The sequence below is a fragment of the Callospermophilus lateralis genome, chromosome 19 (assembly GCF_048772815.1).
Source record: "Callospermophilus lateralis isolate mCalLat2 chromosome 19, mCalLat2.hap1, whole genome shotgun sequence".
In the NCBI taxonomy this organism is placed as follows: domain Eukaryota; kingdom Metazoa; phylum Chordata; class Mammalia; order Rodentia; family Sciuridae; genus Callospermophilus; species Callospermophilus lateralis.
The window spans coordinates 7879094-7902760 of record NC_135323.1 but is presented as its reverse complement, the minus strand read 5'-3'; the positions used below and the strand labels follow the sequence as shown (position 1 = coordinate 7902760).

Here is a 23667-nt window from a genome sequence, read left to right as displayed (position 1 = left end):
AAGCCAACCAGTCCTGACCACAGCCCAGGCCAGAGACCCAGGGGCAAGCTGCAGGAGGTACCCACCACTTAGGGCTGCTGGCACCTCCGGCTCTCCCAGCAGCCATGAAGGAGGCCAGGACGACAGGAGTTATGACAATTTGTTTTATTTGACCTAATATTTCCAAAATGTCATTCCAACATGTGACCAACACAAAACAATGTGTACAGAGATTGCACGTGCATTTTTGGTACGTCTCTGGGGCCTGGCGGTTTCTCATGCCCTGAGGATAACTCAGATGCAGCCCCTCCAGAGTTCTTCTTGCCTTGTTTCCCAGGCCCACCTGCCAGGGCCTCCTGTGGAGTAAAGGGTCCTGGGGGAGGGACTCCCCAGTATCCTGGGTCGCCCAGGAGTGGGGCTTCCTGGCCTAGAGAGCAGGGGTGGTAGAAATGGCTGCGAGCTGCTTGGAGGAGGGCAGGGCCCCAGTGAGGGCGGATGGCTATCTGCCAGACCTGACCTGTCTGCAGCTCCCTAGGTTGCAGGGTGGGAGGCCATGGTGCTCACAGGAAGGCCTGGCCACACATCAGTCACCACCACCTCAGCGCCCAACCTCTGGCTCCACAAGTGCCAGTGGGCTGAACAGGGAGGCTGGCACTGGCTGTCTGGGCAGGGGTCCTTTATTTCTCACACTCAGGACCCATGGAGAGCAGAGGAGGAAGCACAGCCCGGGGCCACATGTGCCAGTCCTCCACAGGAGGACTCATGTGGCCTTCAAGATATATGCTAGGGACACAGAGATCCCCTTCCGTGTCCCACAGGAGGGGCCCTGCAGCCATAGGGACACCACATCTAGTCATCTGTCTGAAGGTGGCTGCCCAGCTGGTGGGTGGGAAGGTGGGAGCTTCTTGGCTGATTCTCAATGGTCTATCCCAGAGCCACTAAGACAGCCTGGGGGTCCTGAGGCCAGCAGGAGGCTACCTCTAGTGGCATCTGCTGCTGTCAGAAAAGATGTATCAGCGGGTACCAAGGCCGCTGGTGCTATGGGAAGGCTGACCTCTGGCTGCTGTACACATGTGGGGTGACCCCAGCTCTGGAGTACTTAGGGTGACAGGCAGGACCTGGGAGTCAGGCACTAAGGTGATCCTCAGCTCCCAAGACCCTGGGACAGAGCTCATCTGCCACGTCCTCTGGACCTGGGGTTGCCCAAGTTGGGTGTAAACCCAGGGGTGCACATGGGGCTCCCTGTTGGAGCTGCCCTGGGGACACACAGCTCCCAGGCCCTGGCCACTGAGGCTCAGGCTGGGCCTTGCTCAAGCCCAGGGGCCCTATGCTGTGGATTCTCAGCAAATGAGACTGAGCTTGTGGCCGGGAGAAGTAGACCAGCTCCTGAGTGGTCAGCAGGAGCTGGTCTCCCACAGGAACCACAGAAGCCACTATAGGCAGGATGCAGCACATCCACCTCATGTGCATGCCAGCCCCTCCCCTCGGTCCCAGGGAAGGTGCTACTGCACATGTGACCCCTGGAGGCAGGAAATGGGGGATGGACCTGCATAGCAAGGGACTGGCTCAGTCTGGGGAAGCCGGCTCCCAGTGCCACACCCCCAGAGGACAGGGACCCTAGTAGGTGCAAGGGGCTGGGAGTGCTACCGCCCAAGGCGGGGCGCTGGGCCTCAGGTCTGGGCCAGTGAGAGCTCCTCCAGGCCTCCCTTTCCCAGGCGGTACCTGGCCAGATCCTTCCTGGTCACCAGCCCGACGACCTGCAGAAGCAACACCAGGTCACACAGTCCATGGGCCAGCACCCCACCTGTCCCATATGTGGCTGGTGCCAGGGGAGCCTTTAGAGCTTCGACAGACTCTGAGGCTGGCACGTGGCAGAGTAAAGGGTACAGCTGTTGTGCCAGCACTGATGCAGGAACAGGCCAGGCTGGGTCTCACACCCATGTACCTGCATGGGAGCAAGAGCAAGTGCCCATGACCTGGCCAGCCCATCAGGACACAGACTACCAGACCCACCTGATTGCGGTTGTCCACGACCACCAGGTGCCTCAGGCCCAGAGCCCGGAACAGCTTGAAAACCCGAGGGAGGGATGCATCCTGCAAAGGCACAGCATTCAGTGGGCCCACCCTGGCCGGGATTGCACCCTGACCCAGGAAGGTCTGCCAGTCTACTCTTGTCCGTCTGGGCCCGACCCCCAGTATGCTGCCTTGGGGACTCCCCCCAACAGACCCTCCCTGAGTAGCAACAGGGGCCCCCACTCTCCCTGCCTCTGTGTCCATCAGAGGTGGCCACTCCACAATATCCTAGGAGGCCCTGAGCTCTGGTACCTGGGGCACTGTATAGGGCGAGGGGTTCATGAACTCCGAGAGGTCCATGGTGCACTCCCGCTCATCCTGGGACACGTGGATGGACTGGATCGGGGGGAAGCGTGGGTAGGCATCGCGGAAATCCTTCAGCTTCAGCCGCCGCTGTACCAGGCCCATGTTGGATCTCTCCACAAACACCTGCGGACAGTGGCCAGTCAGGTACTCAAGTAGGGGCCGCACCCCAGGCCCTCCCCACTGGGCTGCCCGACGCACCTTGTGCTTAAGGAGCACAATGAGCTGGGAGCGCAGGATCAAGCCCTGGAGCCTGGCTGGCTGCAAGAAACATGGGCTCAGAGGCAGCCCTGGGGCCCCTGCTCCCGCCAGAGCCCTGCCCACCCGGCTGCAGCACCATCACAGCTCCTCCAGGCACTTCACTGCACAGGGCCCTTGAGCCCCGAGACCAGGGACAGGGCAGCCTGGCCTGAGCCACGCCCCCGTGCGGGGCTCGCGGGTGAGGTGTCAAGAGAGGGCAGCTTTGGCTGGAGAGGACATGCAGCCCCAAACTAATCCCCTCCACCAAAGTCCACGTCTTATGACCCCATCAGGAGAAGGGATATGGCAGCGGCTCATGTCCAGCCTTTGCCTCCTGACAAGGTGAGAGCCACTGTCACACTGACCACCCCACTGGGTCAGGACCATGAGATTCTGGCATGGCTCTCCTGTAGACCGGGTGACTCTGGTCATCTCCTTCTATGGGCAGCGAGGTCCTGCTGCACACCCAGTGCAGGGCAGGCCTAGTACCTGGGTGCCGTCCACACCCTCCACCACAGGGAAGCCGTTGTGGTTGGACGCAGAGTCGCTGAGGACGTCCACAATGGTGCCGACCTTCTCCCTCATCCTCAAGCAGGTCACGGGAGTGCTCATCACCTCCCTGCCAGGGAAGCCACCCCCAAGGCCGCCTGTCACTGGGGCACCAGCACAGACTGGACTCAGCCCTCCTGTCACAAGGTGTCCTCAGTAGTCATCAGTGCACCACGCTGATGCTCAATGGCACAAGGCTGTCACACTAGGAAACTGGAGCCCAGGGGCCTCCCACCCCCCCAAGACTCTCTGGAATCGGGAGCCCAGCCCAGTGCTGGGGCAGCTTCCCCCCCAGGAATGCAGCCTCCTCCCTGCCCGCCTGCCACCCAGAGCGTCCAGAATGAAGCACCATACTCCCTGACCTGTGGTCCTGCAGCCCGCGGGGTGGGGGTGGGGGGGAGAGACTGAGTGGCACCTTGGCCGGCCATACCTGGCGGTGAGTGAGTGTGAGGTAACTGGGGCTTCCCAATGCAGGAAGGGCACACTCTGCAGCTGGATGTGCATGTCATATAGGCCCTGGGGGACAGGCATCACAATGCGTGGGGGCCTAATGACACAGTGCTTCCCCAAGGGCCCCCCACCATGCTAGCCCCCGAGGCAGGGCGCCAGACACACTGTGCCTGCCTCTACAGGTGGCTTCACAGGGACCCTTCCCTCTATATCTGGTTATATGGCTCACACACCTCGATGAAGACATCACCCACGATCTTGGCAGTCATCAACACCAGCATGATGGGGAAGCCGTAGGTCACATTGCTGGTGGCCTCCATCATGATGACTGTCAGGCTCAGGGTCATCCTCACAATCCCTCCTGTAGGTAGTGCATGTGAGCCCTATCCTCCTGACAGCAGGGCCCAGCTCAGCAGGGTCCAGCTCCCAGGAGACTGCTGGTGTGGTCATGTCCCAGGGGTGGTGCCAACTTCTGCCTCAGGCCTATTTCCCAGGCTTCTGATTTTTGTTCTGTTTTTGGTACTGGGGATTGAATCCAGGGACGCTTAACCACTGAGCCACAGCCCTAATTATTTTTCATTTTGGGATTGCTAAATTGCTGAGGCTGGTCTTAAATTTGTGATTCTTCTGCCTCAGCCTCCCAAGCTGCTGAGATTACAGGCCTGTGCCCTGCCCCAGCCTAAGCTGTTCTTTTAAACCGAGTGCCGACTGGATGTGCAAGGCCAGCTCTGGCTGTGCTCACCACAGGTGGGTTACTGAGAATGAGCCCTGCTGACCTCATGGGGCCCACCCTATCAACCAGGCAGGACCCAGGACTCACCGAGCTGGGCCGCAGCGCCCATGAGGGCGTACTTGCCAGGGTCCGCCCAGATCTGTGGGAGGCAACCCAGGGAGAAGTCCATGTGACAGCAGCTCCCACCAAACCCACCAGGAGGCACCCAGGAGGGCCTGGCCATCCTATGGTGTCACACACCCTCTGTGTGGCCACTCTATAACTGACCCAGGGGCACCTCACCACAGGCGGGGGAGCAGACTGCACTAGCTGGACATGCTAGTGAGCTGGGCAGACAAGGCTTCACCCAGGCCCAGGTGCTCTGAGTGCAGGCCTAGACACCAAAGAACAGCGCCCAGCCGGCGGGGATTCTTGCAGGCCCCAGCACACAAGGGCCACACACTGTGACCCACTGATGGGGAGTGTCCAAGACAGGCAAATGCAGAGGGCAGGGAGGAGAAATGGGCTCCGTGCCAGATGGAGAAGACTCTGTGGCCACAGGGTGCTGAGCTGGTGTTAACCACCACAGCGCTGTGCCTCTCCAAAGGCAGAATTTTATGCCATGTGAATGTGTCTCAGTTTGAGACACGATGGCCATGCATGTGAGCCCAGGACTCGGGAGGCTGAGGCAGGAGGATGGCAAGTTTGAGGCTAATGAGGGCAACTTAGTGAGAATCTGTCACAACATACAAAATAAAAAGAGCTGTTGATGTGGCTCAGTGGTAGGGCACTCCTGGGTTCAATCCCTGGTACTGAGGGTGGCAGGTAAAGGAAAAGCCAAACCGAAATAAACCATGCCAGAGAGGCCAGAGGGCACCAAGAGTCCCCACCCCCCCCGCCCGAGCGAGCCTGGGCAGCGAAGTGGGGCAGGTACAGACTCCTTACTGCAGCCTCCCCTTTTCTGTGGTGCTGGGACTAGACTCAGGCACTCTATCCATGAGACACATCACCAGCCCCTGTATTTTATTTAAAAGTTTGAGAAAGGGTCGAGCTAAGTTGCTGAGGCTGACCTTGAACTTGCAACCCTCTTGCCTCAGCCTCCTGGGATCACAGTACCTGGGATCACAGGCGTGCACCAGCACCCAATCACTGTGACCTGTCTGGTGATGTTTTAATCTTATTGGATAACTGAAAAGTTGAACAGACCCAAAACACAAAGCAAAAACCAAAACCCGAGCACTGTAGAGGCAGGCAAGAGGAGGGAGGGGCTGGAAGGCCCTGCTGGGTGAGGCCTGGCCCAGCTTGTCCCTTAGCCCTGGGCTCCCTACTCTTGCTATGTCCCCGCAGTCTGCAGCGTGCACAGTACAGCAGCATAGCCCACCTGAGGCTGCCCACTTGTCCTGGGCGCCCTGCTGTCTCTGGCAGTGGCCTCCAGACAAGGGATTAAGGGGACATCTCAACTTCAGGGTCCCAGCCTCCCTCCTCCACTTCCCACTCACCGCTGCCCCCGTGAGGTAGGACAAGGAGATGCCAAAGAGCCGGCCCCAGGCAGCCCCGATGAGCAGGGACGGGATGAAGACGCCTGCAGACACAGTGAGTCCGTAGGTCCAGCAGGCCAGGAAGAAGTAGACCAGGGTGAACAGGCCCAGGGTCACGGGGTTGTAGGAGCCTGGGGGGAGCAAGACCACTGACTGCCCACCCGAATCATGCCCGTGTGCACTGCCCCACCTGGTCCATGTGGCCATACCCAGGGAGCCAGGCCCCCTGAGACCCAAGACAAGAGGCTCCCTGAAGGCTCGGTACTCTCCACCTCCCTGGAGAAAAGAAGGGACTGGTCAACCAGAAGGGGAAGTGGTGGTGACAGTGACCTCAAGCCAGCAGAGCAGATGTGGAGCCCAGGGTGACACCCTAGATCCCACATCCGTGGCCCATCCATGATCCCCAGAAAAGCCTGCACCCAGCCCTGCTAGACTTGTCCTCAGTCTGACCTCAAACTGACCAGCTGAACTGGGAGGTGTCTTTCCTCCAAGTCTTAGCACAGCTCAACTCCGGAGGACAGGCCCTGTGGTCCAAAATGGCCAGTGTTACAGAGCCTGTCCTCCAAAGTTGTCCTCCTGGTTGCAGTGGGTGCCTAAGATGCATTCTGGGAAGATGTCACATCTGGGAGGGTGGACAATAGCCAGGCCAGGAGCCACTCTTGGCAACTGGCTGAGCCAAGTCCCAGGAGGCAGCTTCTTTTTGGACAAGGTGCTAAGAGGTCAGGTTTGGAAGACTGGGCTAAGTGGAGAGGGGACATCCAAGGTGGCCAGAACATGGAGATCTGAAGGCTGGGGACCAGGAGAGCAAGGGGGTGGGATAGGGAGGTGTTGCCTACACCCCGGCAAAGAGTGCTATAGTACAGGCCAGCAGGACCGGGAAGGAGTAGGCCAGGGAAGGCAGAGGTCTGTGGGGAAGGCACAGTCCACACCAAGCAACCGCCTGCAGGAGACATGGCCAAATACTACTGGAACCATAGCCAGTTGCAGGACCCTGGTGTGCACACAGGGGACCCAGGCCTACCTCGCTCCACGCTTAAAAGGGTTTCTGCTAAATCTAACCCTCACACACACATACACACACATAGACCCAGAATCAAGGACAGATGTCCTCACTGGCCTTGTGATAGGCCAAGAAGGAGCAGAGCTTGAGACAGGCACCAGAAAGCTCAGCTCTGTGTGGCCCAGTGTGCAGGGCCTGGCTCTGGGCACCTGCTGCACCGCTGTCAGACAGCTTGGCACTCAGAAGGCTGGGTTTCCTGACGGAATCCACTGGGAGGTGAGCCAGAGGCAGCCCTAAGCCACCCCAGAAAGGAAGAGGATGGCATGGCCATTGGACACCTGGCTGGCCACCCTCCAGGTGCTTGGCCACAAGGTGACCTCTGCAGCCCGGGCACACTGCACCACACAGGACGACCCTTCCAGCCCAGGACAAGGACCGCTGGGCTGAGACCCTGCCCGCTGCCCCAGCAGGCACACCTGGCGGGTCGTGGAACAGGCTCACCACGCTCCTTTCGGGGGTGTTGAAGAAGGCTGCGGCCATGGAGTTGTACTCGCCATCTGCACAGAAGAGCTGCAGGGTCGGGAGGGAACAAGCTGGAAGGCAGCTGGCCCTGAGGCTATGTTCGGGCCCACCCTGCCCCTGCTGCCTGGGGAAATGGGCAGCCAGGGGCCCTGTGAGCACACTGCCAGAGCCAGCGGCCAGATGCCAGCCACTGCAAGCCCCAGGCCCAGGCCTGCCCCTCCTGGGCTAAGGCAGAGCTGGGCTGCAGCAAAGCTGGCTTGTCCACTGTGACCCTGACTACCTTTGCAAGTCTGTTCCCATCTGTCTCCACCAGAACTCATTCCCCCTCTGCCCCAACCCTGGGCAGAGGCTACTCATCCTCATCCTACCTCCAAGGGGAATTGCAAAGGCCCTGTGTCTAGCCTCTCACCAAGCACATTTTTAAGACTCATCTGGGCCACAGCTGACTTCCTGCTGTGGAAGGGCACTTCACTCTGCTAGTGGATAGACATGTGGGCAGCTGCCACTTTGGGCTACTACAAATAAGCGGTCAAGAACATCCCCATGAGGCTCCTCTGTGGCTGGGAGATTGTGTACCTTGAGCCTAGAGCTCGAGCCCCATCTGGAGCATTCAAACTAGTCTGGGAAGAGGATCACAGTGAAAGCAGCCAGCACCATGCTACCCCAGACAGGACAGGTCTGCAGTGCACCAGCCAGCTGGCTCTGGAGCTTCTCTTGCAGGGAGCAGCATACAAGCTAGGCTGGAGGACGGCCCCCAGGACTGCACCTGCCCATCTGGGTCCCAGGCCTACCTGCAGCGGATAGGACATGGAGTTCTGCAGGGGCTGGCAGTCCCGGGACGAGTAAATCAACACGAAGGCAACGGTGGCAGTGACAGCAGCCACGAGCACGGCTTCAATTACCTGGAGACACGGCCGGTGGATGTACCTGGAGCCAAGAGCCAGGGGCAATCACTGCAGGGACACCCTCGGCGGCTACCATGGCAACCTGACCAGGCCATCTACTAGGTGGGCCGGGAGGCTTAATAATCAATCTGCCCAGTCTCCAGGGCATCCTAGCTATCTTCCTCCTTGCAGTGACTAAGGCTTCCCAGCAGTAAGACTCCCCCACCTCTGCTGTGGGAAGTGCTCCCACCAGCTCTCCTGCTCCACTGGTAGCTGTCACTGGAGCCAGAACAGGGTGGGGGTGGGGGTGGGTGAGTGCTTCTGCAAGCCCAGAGCTGCTCCCTACAGGCTGACCATGTGCAGGAAGGACAATGGTGTCCAAGTCAGAGCTACCAGACCCACCCTGGCTGACCCTTGGGTGAGGAGCCCTCATACTCTCTCTGGAGGCTCTCCAACCTCAGGCCTGGAGTCCCCCTCCCCAGTTCAGCCAGTGTAGACCACCCACTTACACAGCTGTGTAACCACAGCTACCAACATGGCATCCAAGACAGAGGCTCTTTCTCACCTGATTCGAAACATCGTCACCCAATAATTCAAGGCATTGAACACGGCTCCAAGAATGCCACCTACAACCAGGAGGCAAACTCCCATCAGTCACACAGGGAGGAAAGGGTCCCGGCAGCAGAGTAGCCGGGACCCTGGTACAGAGGACCAATGCCCTCTAGACTCTGCCCCTTGTTTTCAGGAAAATGGATTCACAGAGCAGCACTGCTCACGTGCTCCTCACCACAAAATTGAAACCCAAATTCCTAAGTACAGACAAGACCCACAGAAGGAAGACTCCGCATCCTCATGACAGGTTACAACCTAAGGCAGGCACTGTAAGAACTCCTAGGTAGCCCGCTGTGCACAAGCAGCAGGGGACAGAGGACCTCTGTGTTGAAACATGGTCTCTTCCCCAAAGTATCTAATCATGAACATGAAAATGTACTAGAATTCAAAACAAAATCCAAACTCGGAATCACTGCTGGTCCTGAGCAGTGACTGGATAGGGGGCCTTCACCATGGAAGCCATTGGGCCCACTCTGCTCCAGGGGATCCCATCACTGCCCCTGCAACTTCAAAAGGAGAGAAAACTGCAGAATGCATAAACCTGGGACATTCCTGAGCCCTCCACTTCCAGTGGCCCCTCTAGAGGAACCTGGAGGAGAAGGGCCCCGTGGCAGGGTGGACAGTCCTCCCTTACCCACCATGCCCCCAGCACAGGTTTCCAGCCATCTGTCCTAGGGTAGGGCCTTACCCACCACGCCCATGACGATGAAGACGGGGATCTCGTGGATGGTGTATGCCATCTTCTGTGGCACAGAGGGGACAAAGCGAGACATGCCTGGTCATGACACCTGCCCACATGCGTGGCACTTCCCACACCTGCACACAGGGCCGTAGAGCTCCCCCGGGTAGAAACATGGGTGCTCTACGCAGGTCTGTCCCTGCTGTCAGTCTAGCTGATCTGGGCAGCTCATGCAGCCCAGCGTCAGTGCCTGCACAGCGGCGCCAAGGCTCTGCTGGGCAGGTCTCCACATGTACCCTGAGCACCCACAGGGCCCTGAGGCTGGGAAGAGCTCAGTTTCCCAGGCTGCATTCCCACCCTAGCCTTAGTGAAGGGCCATCCATCCTGGCACCGGAACAGTAGGGTAGGGCGGGGTGGGTACCTCCGAGTCGAATCTCCCGAAGTTGATGAGGCCTGGGCTGGACAGGTCCCACATGTTTCCGTGGTAGATGCTCAGAACAAAATTCAGAGTGAAGGTGGAAACCATGGAAGCAAAGAACTGTGGGACAGAAAGGCCAACAGTTCAGCCACCGGCACCCCGGGGATACCCTGAGCCAGTCTGGGAGGCTGAGGCTCCTGTTATTCAAGAGGGCCCTGGACTGAGCAGGCTGAACCTACTGCACAGCCGTGGACACCACTGGAGACAAGCTAGCAGAGGACGTGAGGGAAGTCAAGGGCCAGTCCCCTGGAGCCGCCCAGGTGGACAAGGCTCAACACAGAGGGTGAGATGTCCACTCTGCCCTGCTGCCTCTCCTCAGGAGACCTGGCGGGGTGTCAAAGGCACTCACGATCCTCCATGTCAGGAACTGGTTCCAGAAGGAAGCCCCTTCCTCCAGGCTAAACAGGACTCCACCTGGAAGGCAGTGGCCATGCTTGACATGCACTTGAGGGGCAAGGGCACTGTACCCTGGCACCGCCCACCCCAGGCCCCAGGAAGAGGGATCTCTGACGAGGTCCGAAGGCCAGAGTCTCCTTTCCCTCAAGTGGCAGCGGGTGGGGAGGATCCCTGCTCACCCACAGGGGCTCCAAAAGCAGCTGACACCCCAGCTGCTGCTCCTGCAGAGACGAAGTCTCGCTTCTCTGTGTCTCTGCGGAAGTACTCAAAGATCTGAAACGGGAAGAGGCCGAGGGCCCTGTGGCAGGTGCTCCACAGCACACCTTTCAGAAGGAAAGGAGGCCTGAGAGACCAGAGCAGGGAGGGCTCTGCTCCACAACCCCCACCGCCTGACCCAGCCACCATGAGTGACCATGCAGGCTGCTAGCACATGGGCCCTGGCCAAGCCTGTCTGCAACAGTGCACACAGGAAGCCTGTCGGGAGTCTGTTGCACAACCAAGAGATCCAAAAAAAACCCAAGAGAGCAGAAAACCGAAACTACCCTTGATCTTGAAAAAGGATTGTTTTCTGGCTGGCACAGTGGCCACACCTGTGATCCCCAGTCCTTGGGAGGCTGAGGCAGGAGGATGGTAAATTCAAGGCCAGCCTCAGCAACTTAGTGAGACCCTGTTCCAAATAACAAACAAGAGCAGTTGGAGTGTAGCTCAGCAGTAAAGCACCCCTGGGTTCAACACACAATACCAAAAACAAAGGACCATGTACTATAGAAATGTTCATTCTCTCTTAACTCACATAAAAATTCAGTGCAATACCCATCAAAACGCCAGGGACCTTGCAGGCAGATGGCAGGAAGCCATTCCAGAACGTCTCAGAAGCAAGCGTCATGGATATACATGAAGACTGAGCCACTGCAGGCGGCCAGAGCGGAGCCACAGACCCTGTCCACATAATTGTACACCCCACACAGCACCAAAACCATAGGGCAAGTCAGAGAGGCCACTGGGTGAGAGTGGAGGAACGGTGTCTGCCTTATCTGGCCAGGCCAGGTGTCCCTCAGGCAGAGACAGGTGGGGACAGGCTATTTGCCCTGCTGGAGCCAAGACATAGGTCCCAGTGAGACTCCGCATGGGGCAGTGATGGCTGAGGAACAGTCATACACAGGTCTACGTGGGGGGCTCACCTTGAAATCTCGCTTCAGTGATGTTGACCTCCCCTGGGAAATTCCCGCGGCAATCACAGACCCAGAATGGATCATCGGACCTTCCTGGAAGCACAGTGAGCAGCACTCAAGGACACCATGGGCCTCGGTGACTTACAGGGATGGGACACAGGCTGGGGCAGCATCCATAGTAGTTACCTTTCCCACGGCCAGGCCCCCCACCACAGACAGAATCACGCCGGACACCTTGATCACCAACGTCTGGAACACAAGGGAAAGCACAGCCTCTAAGCCAAGGGCAGAACTCCCGGCACCAGAGCAGCAAGGCCACGGGCACAGGAGGCGCCACAGCCACAAAGCCACATGGGCTTGCCGCTGCCCACAGCCCTGTCCTTGGTGGAGGGCTTCCTCCTGGTCCTCCTACTACCGCACATGCAGGGGGCAGCTGTGCTCCCACTCAGCACACATGCAGGGGATGCACGCCCTCTGTCAGCCCAAGCACTCCCCAGGCAAGGGGGTGGGTCTGTCCTCCCTCCCTGCCCTGTCCTACAGACTCATCAGAGGTGAGTTCTGCATGGATATACAGCCTCTCATGCCCATCTGAAGGCATTCATGCCGGGGCAGGAGCCAGGGCAGAGCAACCCTCTGGAAGGTTCCAGTAACCCTGGGTGGAAATCAGGTCAGAGGCCATCTCCAGAAGCTCCAGGTCCATCGTACTCTATAAAAGTACAGGACTCTTCCAGCTGCCAGCTGAATGGTCCCTACTCCTTGGAGTATGGTCACACTGACCCGCCCTGGCCACAGAGCACAGGCCCTACAGGGCGCTGCTCGCCCACCCACTCCTGGGATGGGGACAGGAAGCAGCCCCTGGCCATCTCAAGCTAGGAAGAGTGACTACGCAAATGTAAACAGCTGGGGGCCCAGCTCCCATGGAACTGGGATGCTACTGAGGATACTGAGCATGAAGAATACCAAAGAAAGCATTGAAGAAAGGGAAAGGGTGGGCCAAGGCCAGCGCTCTCGCCTGGCCGCTCAGCTTCTCAAACACTGCCCACCACAGTCCTTGGTCACAGACACACTCCCTGTGGCTGCAGTCACACACACACGTAGGCTCAGCCTCTCTGCACCACGTAAGAGATACCAACACTAGTCCTTGCCATTGGGCTAGGTTTGGAGGGGTAATGGACAAGACAAGCCTTTGGATTCCACAGTCCCTGGAGGAGCACCTGTTGCACCCGGGGTCCCCACATGTGCCTCACCTTGAGCCGCACCACGTGGGGAATCTTCACCCCATTGAGGAAACACTTGATCTGGGGGATGCCACTGCCGGCAGCGACTGGCTGGAAGAAGAGGAAGGTGCCACTGGGCCAGTGGAGGGAGTGGGGCAGCCCTGAGGCAGGAGGCCCGGCCTGGTGAAGGCTGACCCCGGGTACAGGTTCTTGCCCCCTTGCCCAGAACCACCTCCCAGATAACCCTGCAGATGTGGAAGGGACTGCTGGCAGAGCCAGAAGGCCCCTGTGGATGGGGGCCTGCCCCAGGAAGGACAGGACATCATCATGCACCAAGCAAGCACAGCTTCCTGTGCATGGAGCACCACTCTACACTCAGCAGAAAGCTCTGGGTACTGGCATCTCTTTCCTCTAGCACCCCACGGCAAGGACAAGAAGCACAGGGGCCCATGGGAGGGACGATGCCTTAGGATGAAGGGATGCCTCGGGTGGATGACACCTCAGGTGGGCATGTGCAGTGCCCAGAGAAGGCTGGTCCTGCTCCCACCTCTACCCGGGTCTCTGGGCAGTTAGCCCTGTCCCCAAGACCCGGGCCCTGGAGCACCTGTGTCCAGCTGTGATGATGCCAGGGCAAGGTGCCGGGCCTGTGTGGTAGGTGGGACGAGGTGGGGTGGGTGCAGGCCTGTGCTGCTGGGGCAGCAGTGGCTCTGCCCAGGCTGGGATGAGGAGATCCCAACATGTTTTCTGCCTTCATTGAGTGGTTTTCCACAGGCACCACCTGATTCTCACTAACAGAAAGCAGTAGTCACCAGCCAAGGGGCCCCGTTCACTCACTAAGACCCAGGCCACAAGTACCCAGGACCTCCGGCAGCAGGTGTACCTCTACAAAGGCCACGATCACGGAGCCCAGGAACACAAAGGCGGCATTCAGGGTGGCCCACAGCAGCAGGGAGAAGGACAGCCCGCCTTTCTCCGTGAACTTGTCAATATCTGGTGGCTTGTCAGGGACGGGGCGCTGCATCACTGAGCCCACACCAGCCAACCCCACCCTACTCTTGCAGTCAGACTGGGGCGAAGTGCACCTGCACAGAGGCCGCTGGCTGCCAGCACGGTGATGGTACTGACTGGACAGCTCAGACTTCTCATGGCAGGAGCTGGCCATGTCTTGCAGGGCTGGCCACTGCACCACTTGACCACTCCACCACTGAGCCCCAGCTCCCACCCTCACTCTGTGTAGGCAGCTGAAAGGATACTGTCCTTGATGACCCTGTATTTGAGACCAGCCAAATTCTCTACCACAATGTCAATGAAGCAGGCCACAAGGCCTGTGAGGATCCCAATGAGAGCACAGATGACCCAGCGCTTGATCTCCACTGTCCGGAAGGCCTGCTGGGAGGAAGGTATGGTCAGAAGTGGGTGGCAGCCAGATGCCCTGGTGCAGGTGGCTCTGGTACCAGCATGAGGGGCTCCTGGGAGTCAGGTCCCCACCTTGCACAGTGGACCACGCTCAGGGACCCAAGTCCTCCCAAGGGCAGCCTCTGACCAATGTCTCAGTCTTTAAACAACATTTCAGTGACTACAGAGCACCTCGGGGTCCAACAAATTCCCAATCAGCTGTGGATGTCCTGGAGCCACACTTGATATTTCAAGAACATCCTCCCGGTAAGGACAACGACACTCCTGCCATTTTGAGTATGTGCTATCAAGGGTCACAAGCTTAGGGCTCCCCCAAGGACAAACCAGAGGGACAGAGAGTGGCTCCAAAACCCAGACTCTTGGGGACAAGGAGAGAGGGAGATGAGCAGAAGCACTATTCAGCCTGAGGACAGGACCCACCCACTCAGGGACCCACCCACTCACCGTGTGGTTGATCCTCCGCTCTTCCTCCAGGAACAGCTGATTCTCACTGTTGTCATAGTCTAAGCTCTGTGGAACAGGGCAGCAGGGGCTGCAATTGCTGATCAGTTACTGAAGGGGAGATAGATGCAAGTGCAGCCAGGCTGGGGTGGGAGGCTCGAGAGGGTAGGGTCTGAAGCCAGTAACAGAAGAGGGGGACCCACCTCATATGTGAGGGACAAGAGCTTTTCATTGTGTGGGATCTCCTTAGGGAAGGGGTGGGACGAGTCCCTTTCCTGCGGAAGAAAAAGGCAAAGGTACACGCTCTTTGGGAACAAGGTACAAGGGGCCACATCTCAACCTGTCCCAGAGCCAGCCTCATTCTAATGCCAAAGGCGGGCCAGATACCATAAGGGACTTACAGCCCATCATTATCTTTGAACACAGATACAGAAACCCTCAATCAGATCTGTGCACCAGGAGCCCAGCCGCACCACCAAGGTGGACTGTTCCAGAAGGCAAGGTAGGTCTGGCACTCACAGTCACCTCTCCCAGATTGTGCAGAAAACTGTGCTGACGGAAGCCCAAAGGCTATGGGGCCATCTGGACAGGCAGAAATCCAGCATCTTCTTGATTAAACATCAATACAGCAGAAGGCAGGCCAATATCTCAACCTGCTGGAAGCCCCAAGAAAGCCCACAAGCAGCACCCCACCACAAGTGAGCAGCAGGGATACGCCCAGCCAGGAAGAGGAGTGGGCTCTCACCACTCGTAATCACCTCTAATTTGAAGGTTCCTGCCAGAATTTCTCACATATAGAAAGCTACTACAATGAGTAAACACATTCAGTCAGATTAAAGGGTACAAAATGAACTGTCTTCCTCTGCATTTGCAGCAAATAACCACAAACAAAACAGTCAATTCTGTTTATAACAGTGTCTAAAGTAGAATGCAGCTGGACATAGTGGTGCTGGCCTGTGATTCCAGCCTGGGGCAGCTTAGACAGACCCTGTCTCAAAGTAAAGGGCCAGAGATGAATTCAATCCCCAATACCACAGAAAATGACTGACAAGTCTCCAGGACCTTGGTTCCGGTGGAGGTTCTCAATCACCATACCCAATGCATAAGTAGTGCAAAGCAGGTAACTGGGATTTCATCAAAATAAACACGTGTGCATTGAAGAACACCAAGACAGCAAAAAGAAAACCCATTGAGTGGGAGAAAGTATTTACCAGTCACTTATCTAGTAGAATATTTGTGTCCAAAATATAGAAAGAACATCTATGGGCTAGGGGTATGGCTCAATGGTGGAGAGCTTACTAGTGTTCTAGGGCCTTGGGCTCTATCCCAAACACTGCAAGAAAGAAAGAAAAGAAAGAAAAGAAAGAAAAGAAAGAAAAGAAAGAAAGAAAGAAAGAAAGAACAAACTCCCATAACTCAGTTATTGAAAAGCAAATAACGGGGGCTGGAGTTGTGGCTCAGTGGTAGAGCACTTGCCTAGATGTGTGAGACCTGGGTTTGATCCTCAGTACCACATAAAAATAAATAAAACAAAGGTATTGGGCTGGGGCTGGGGCTGGGGCTGGGGCCTAGTGGCAGAGCATTTGCCTAGCATATGTGAGGCACTGGGCTCAATCCTTAGCACCTTGTAAAAATAAATAAAATAAAAGCATTCTGTCCATCTACAACTATAAAAAACAAACAAACAAAAGCATTGCGTCTGTCTACAACTAAAAATTAAAAAAAAATAATAATGTAAACCAGGCAGGGTGGCAAACGCCTATAGTCCCAGCGACTTAGGAGACTGAGGCAGGAGAACCATGAGTTCAAGGCCAGCATCCATAACTTAGTGAGGCCCTAAGCAACTTAGCAAGACCCTGTCTCAAAATAAAAAATAAAAAGGGTTGGGAATGTAGCACAGTGGTAAAGCACCCCTGAGTTCAATCCCCAGCCACTCACGCTCCCCCAAAATAATTTCTCTTAGTTGGGGGTAGTGGTACCTGCCTATAGTCCCAGCTACTCAGGAGGCTGATGTACGAGGATCATAAATTTAAGGTCAGCCTGGGAAAGTTTGCCAAACCCTATCTCAAAATTTCAAAGAGTTCTGGCAATATAGCTCAGTAGTAGACTGCTTGCCGAACATGCTTGAAGCCCTGGGTTTAACACTCAAAACAGCTGAACAAATAAAAATCCCCTCAAAACAAGAATAATCCAATTAAAAATGTGCACAGACTCCACACAGGCATTTATCCACAGTCGTGCATGAGGAGACTCGGCATCGCTAGCCATCAGGGACAAATCTAAACCACAACAGGTACCACAAGGCAGGGTGCAAGCGGCCAGCTGGTGGGGGTGCAGGAAATGTTCCCATGGCAACTGCTGGACAGGGCGCCCCACGCCTGGCTCACTCTGCTGGGCCTTGGGCTCCAAGGCCCTCCTCCTCCTCTGCTTAACTGCCTGTACCGGCCCTCACAGCCCCAGCTCAGTGGGGTACGAGCCCTCTGCCTGCTGGTAGGAAGCAGCTCTGCAGGGGTAGGAAAGGGTGCACGGCCATCACTCACCGGGTCCAGGAGCTCATCGTCCAGCTCCACATTGCTCATCTGTCCAATTCGGAAAGATGCGGAGTGAGGCGACTAGGAGCAGAACAGAGGTTGTGAGCACACGAACGTGCTATGCACCCACCCCTGCCCAGCTGGCACCACCCTCCTCCCGCGGGAGACAGGCCTGCTCCTGACCCCCACGGCCCACCCGGAAGCCCAGTGCCCATCTCTTGTTTTAGGATGGATATGGAGCGCTCACCACCTGCCAGGACGAAGGGCTGGAGATACTCCTAGACCAGCCAGTGTCCATGCTGAGGAGCCCCACCCTCCCCTCTCACCCAGATCCCGAGGAGGCCCACTGCCTACCACCTCCTCAGCACTGTGTCCAGAATGGCCTCTCTGCCCCATGCTTGGATTTGAGTATGTGCACATCTCCCAAAAGGCCTGTGGCACAGAACTGGGTGGGTCCTGCCCCACTGAGTCTCCAGGGTGGTGCAGCTCAGCTCGCGCAGCAATGCCCTTTGTTGTGACTCTCCCCTGACTCTGGGGGCCCTGCCCCACTCAGGAGCACCTCCTGGCTGCGCCCAGACCTGCCCAGCCCATCCTCCTCTGTCCTGAGACCATCTGATTAGCTGCTCCCAACCATGTCCCAGACCTTCACAAAAGGGCTGGGGTGGGAAGACAGAGGGGCCAGCTTCACAGCTGAGGGACAGCCATGTGTGGGCAGTCTGCTGCCTGTGTTAGAAAGCAAACATGCCCATGAGGGGAAAGAAGAGCCTGGAAGTGAGGAGACTCCATGCTATGTCTAGGCCACCCAGAGCTGTCCCCACCCCGACAGCAGCAGCCATCCTGGTGGCCAGCATTTCCACCAACTCCTCTCCCTGTACCTTTCTTGCTCTCAGGACCAGCCCTCCCCCACAAAGGCTCTGTGAAGGCATGGAGAGATACAGAGTCCTGCAGCAGGGGTCCATCTGTTTCCACCCCATCCCAAGCCAGCTGTTGATTAGCCAACAGGCGAGGAAACCAGAGCAGAAAAGGAACTTATAGGCCAGAGGTCTCTGCAGACTGGTGTGTATGGGGAACCTGACACTCTAGAGAGCTTGCCCCAAGCCACATCCCAACTAGTTGCCAGAACTTGACCTTCCCAGCCCAGTGCTCCCAGGGCCCCTGGAGCTCCTGTCTCTCTCTGCAGGCCCCAGTCCTCATAGGACCTGGCATGGCAGACAGGCAGGCGGATTCCAAGTCAGTCCCCCACAGACATATAGCCAAAGGTTCCTCCTCCCACCGCAACAGGGAGCTCCCAGGACCCCTCTTCTGTGAAGCTGGTCCCATTCCTCAGGAGCAGAAGCTAGGCTAGGCCGAGACTCTCAGGTGTCCCCACATCCTCGTACAGATGTGCGCCAGCCTACCATATGGTCCTGGGCCTGAGAGTATGCAAGGTGAGCAGAAATACAGTCTTCAAGGGCATTACCTGGCAACAGGAGGCAAAGCCCCAAACATGAAGGACCGGGAGGCTAACAGGAGGGCACAACAGCAGGACCACCAAGAGGCCCCCACCGCCCCCACTGCTGAGCTACCTTGGCAGACTGGAGTGAGAGCTTGGGGATGGGCGTGACCTCGAGGAGGTTGGACAAGGGTGAGCTTGGGTAACTGATGTATTAAGGCAGGGCTCACAAGGATCTGCTGCAGGGCACTATAGCAGTTCCTGGCTTCCACACCAGCTGCAGGACCTGGGGGCAGACCAGGTGGGGTCTGCCCTACACTAGCACTGCAACCTCCCACTGAGCCCTAATTATTTGAAAGTCACATCAAAGATTTCTATGGTCAAAGGAAACATCAACAGAGTGAAAAGGCAACTTCCAAAACAGGAGGAGGTCTGTGCAAATCATGGCATCTGGCGAGGGACTGACAGGCAGAACATAGAAAGGATCCTGCGAATCACCTGCTAAAACCAAGCAACTCACCCCAACAAGAGCCAAGCCCCAAAACAGACTTCTCTCCAGAGAAGACACACCAGCACCCACTGGCTGGTAAGCACACCCAGGGGTGCCCCAAGCCCCAGTGAGCTGCCACCACACACCTACCAGGAGGGCACCACAGAGGAGACGGGAAGCAACAGGGCCAGCAGGGCAGGGAGCTGCTTCAGGTGTAAGACGGAGCAGCCAATGACATGGAGCACAGTCTAGTGGCTCCTCAGAAAAAGCCAGAACTCTGCCCTACAAACCACCAACTCCACGTCCAGGTTAGCTACTCCAAGAACTAGAAGCCGGGTCTTGAAAGAACTGCAGCGTCTTGCAATAGCTCAAGTACCCACCACCAGGCAGACAAAAGGCCTGCCCCCAGGCAGTGGCTTCCATCAGCCACAGGAGGAAAGGGCACTGCCATGCACCACCCCCCAGGGCTTGCAATGCGACACTGGGGAACTGAGCCAGTCACAACAGCAGAGACACTGCACGTCCACCCACACACCATACAAGGTCACATCCAGAGACAGGAAATAGAGTGCACTGCCCAGGAAAGGAAGAGTTATTTAGTGGGAACAAAGTTTTAGTTTTGCAAGATAAAAAGTTCTACAGATTGATTGCACAACGAGAATATACTAAACATTAGTGAATTATGTTCTTAAAAAAAAAGTGCTAAATTTTGTTATATGCTTTTTACTACAATTTTAAAAACATTTTTTGAAAATCTTGAAAATCAGTTGCTGGTCCGTGCTGTCCACCATGCATCCCAAGATCCCAGGCACAGCTTCCACTTGCCAAGCTCCACGCTGAACACTGAGGACACAAGCCGGGAACTTGGAAAGGACACCAGGTCACACACAAAGCTGAGCACACACTGACAGAGGCAAGCGACAAGAGCAAAAGGTCTGCTTTAGACACAGTGGCCAAGGGCCTCTAGAGCGGAAGGCATCTAGGCTGACCTGGCGGATGCAAGGAGTCAAAGCCCAAGACCAGAAGAGCAGCTAGAATGCAGAGAGTGCAGGGACAGTGGAAGCAGTCCTGGCTGTGGAGACTGTGCACTATGGCCCCTGGGGTTTCCCCGGGGCCCTCCAACCAGGTCCAGGCCCAGTTGAATCCCTCAGCTCTGCTCCCTGTTGGGCCATGGACCATACCTGTGTCCTAGGCTGATTTTAGCCCACCTAAGCTTCTGGGGCGGAGCTGCTGACCCTACGCAAAGTGGGGCTGGGGCTAGGCAGAGGGCAAGGGAAGGGCAAGGACTTTCTAGGAGGGGCTGAGAACAAACAGTGCTTGCTAGAAGAGAACAGAGTTCAAGGGGATGACCAGAGGACCCTCCCCACCACTTCACCACACCCTAGGTCTCCTCAACAGTGCCCTCAGATCCCGTGATCTGTAGCTCTGGGTTGCCAAGGCAGGACACAGTCCCACACCAACCTGAGAGCCTCCTCTGCTGGGACTCTTGGTTTCCCTGCGTTTGTAGGTATGTCCTGGATTTACCAGCACTGCAGTGTGCCCCGCCCCCACTCTGCCCTGCCTCCACTCTTCCTCGCTCAGACTTCCCTCAAAAAGCTCTCAAAATGCTGTTCTTCCAACTGTCCACACACATGACCATGACCTGCTTGGTGACCTCATCCTTCCCCTCTCCCACTGTGCTTGGCACAATGGGTCTGGGAAAAGGAACAGATTCTGAAGGGACCAAACTTTCCATAGGGGTCCAGGCATGAACAGGCCACTCTCCAGTCTGCCCTGTCCATAGCAGCAACCTCATGGTGCTCAGACACCTGTGCCTTAGCCAAGATAGCAACCATGCCACCGTCCAATCATGGGACTCCTGCAACAAACCCCGAAGGGCCAAGAGGCAGGCAGAGCAAGCTCTTGTGTCTGCTCACCAGAACTCTCACAGCAGCTGTGGGCCTGGGTTGGTACAAGGGCCCTGGACCTAGGGAAAGTTTCAAAAGTCCTGTCTGCTGCAGCACTGGGGTGCCACTGAACCTACCCATGAGCCTGCCCACCCAGAGGAGACCCCCCTGACAAGAAATGCTGCTAAGGGCATCACGCACTAATGCATTTGCAAAGACAAGTCACTCTTGAGTTGCTGCATTACATTACTAGGAACAACTGAGGCTCATTCAAAACATGTTTTCTGAGAGGCTCCAGGCTCAGGGCTATCCATGCATTAACTATTTTGCAGATAACAAAACTGAGGCACAGGCAGGGAAAAGACCATGCTCAAGACCCTCGGCTGGTCACATGTTCCAGTGCAAAGGTCTTTCAGGACGCCTAGCCTCCAGATTATGCTTGTGCAGTATGCTGAAGCAGACAGGATCCTAAGCACTGCAGGCCCCAGCCTCCTTCTGGCCTCCACCAGAGCTGAGTTAAACTCAAAGCCAACTCTCGTGCTCACCGGTCTGACCTTCCTACCCCACAGTGTAATCCACACTGTTGCAGGGTCCCAGACACATATCCCCTTTGTCTACTGCTGTTGTTCCTGCCTGAGGATCCTGTGCCAGTGGGGTGCCTTGCACAGTCCTCCCAGGGTGTTGGGCCTATTTGTAGTGGGACAGAAGCTGATTAATGCACTATGGTGTCCCAGGCAAACACATGGTTTAAATTGTTTGAGAGCAGCTAATCAATACTAACTGCAAATAAAATAGCCTGTAATGACATTTAAAGGAAGAAATCAACACCTCTTTAAACACACACACACATACACACACACACACACACACACACACACCTGTATCTATTTGCAAAGAAAAACAGGAAACCCCATGCCTGTTCATTTCTAGAATAAACCCAAACTCCACCTCTGTCAAAGTTCCATTTTTTTAACCTATCAGCCCAGTTTTCTTCTTTCTTCTGTTTTATTAACTTCAGATTACATTACTTTGAAACAGAGAAAACACATAAAACCCAGAAACATCCCAAGAGGAAAAGAGCTAATCACACAGTCCCACCACTCTAACCACTTCAGATCATGGGTTGCAAGCAGCTGTCACTTCAAGGGAGCTGAGCTGCTTCCTACCAGCAACCATCAGACTTTGATTCTCATTGTTTGATACATCTCCCAGGCAGTGCAAAAGCCTTCATATAAGTTTACAAAAATAGCTTGGTTTTTTTGCCCTTTCCAATCTTTAAACACTGTGTAAGTGTTTGCCAGACATATCTAAAACAGAAGAAAAGGTGAAAGATAATTACAAAGACCAAGCCATCAACCCAAGTAATTCACTTGACTCAAAGTTAATGCAATCCGCACAGGCAGACAGACCAGGGGTAAATAAGCGAAACAGTAATCCTTCTCCCAACCTTGATGCTTTTAAAGACGCAAGCTGTGATGACACCGGAACCTGTTCTCACCCACTCACTGGATGCTTACTGCATTGGCTGCACATTCCAAATCCAATTTCGTGCTGAGACTAGTAGACAGGAGTTATGGCCAAGCACCTGCTGAGTGGGGCTGGGGGTGTGGCTCAGCGGTAGAGCATTTGCCTGGCATGTGTGAAGCTCAGGGTTCCACCCCCAGTACCGAAAAAAGGAAAAAAACCAACAACAAAAAAACATAAAACCGCCCAAAGTCAGGACTGATCTCCACAGAAAGGTTCTCAGTCACTCTCACAGAAATATCAAACCCTGCCATCTAACTTGTTAAAATATCCTGGGATTCAAAAAGCAGTAAATAAAATCACAGTTTGAGAAAGCCGGAAGGACACGGTGGCCATCATGCCAGTGGTTCAGGAGGCCGAGGCAGGAGACCCGCAAGCCTGGGCAACTTGGTGAGACCCTGCCTCAAAATAAAAAGGGCTGGCTGGGGGTGCAGTTTGGTGTGGAGCGCACCTGGGCTCAATGCCCCGCACCTCGAAAAAGCAGCAACAGCGAGCGGGCGGGCGGGTGCCCAGCGCGGGCTCCGGCTCCGGCTCCGGTTCCACTGAGAGGCGCCGCCGCGAGCCCCCGCAGCCTTACCTGTCGCGCGGCGCCGTTCAGCAGCGGCGTCCCTTCGCCCGGTCGTGCTGTCCTCCGCAGTAGCGGCGCCGCCTCCTCGTCGTCGCGGTCGCGGCCGGACCACGACACCTTCTTGGAGACGTTGGCCATGGCCCGCGGAGCCGGGACTCGGCGGCAAGCGGCCGCAGCCGGGGAGCGTTCTCGTGACCCGCTCCGGTGCCACGTGACCTGCCCGCGTTCACGTGACCGGAGACGGCGGCCGCGGAGGGCCACGCAGAAACGCCTCCCAGAGCCCTTGCGGGCCGGGGCGCCCCAGCCGAGGCAGGCTTCTTCCGCTCGCCGGTGTCGCGAGACCCCGGGGAGGCTGACAGTAACGGCGGCCCGGGGCCTGGCGCTGCGGACAGTTGGCGAACAGTCGGTGTCACCTGCTAGATGGCAGTGTCACCGAAGGGGCCGTTTCCCAGTGTGATCGTCCCACGCTAGCTCTCGGGAGCTGCGACTGGCCGCGCCCCCTGGTGGCCACAGTGTGCAGCTTCCCGCAGGACAAGAAGCGAGGCGCGGTCAAGTCCTCGCAGGTGGCCTTTGGC

General features: G+C 56.6%; 1 protein-coding gene across 1 annotated transcript; it reads right to left on the bottom strand.

The window, feature by feature from the left end:
- Positions 1 to 129: 129 nt before the first annotated feature.
- Clcn7 (chloride voltage-gated channel 7) lies at positions 130 to 23312 on the bottom strand. The gene is made up of 25 exons (XM_076840752.2): positions 23102 to 23312; positions 17202 to 17273; positions 14865 to 14936; positions 14665 to 14730; positions 14058 to 14190; positions 13685 to 13794; positions 12835 to 12915; positions 11774 to 11836; positions 11597 to 11680; positions 10595 to 10688; positions 10369 to 10433; positions 9963 to 10079; positions 9551 to 9605; positions 8816 to 8876; positions 8158 to 8293; positions 7321 to 7414; positions 5806 to 5975; positions 4415 to 4466; positions 3828 to 3955; positions 3575 to 3660; positions 3085 to 3214; positions 2557 to 2616; positions 2305 to 2481; positions 1993 to 2073; positions 130 to 1736 (listed from the first exon to the last, which is right to left on the bottom strand). The coding sequence occupies exons 1-25, from the start codon at positions 23228 to 23230 to the stop codon at positions 1650 to 1652; spliced, it is 2403 nt and encodes an 800-aa protein (XP_076696867.1). The 5' UTR covers positions 23231 to 23312; the 3' UTR covers positions 130 to 1649.
- Between the last annotated feature and the right edge of the window lie 355 nt (positions 23313 to 23667).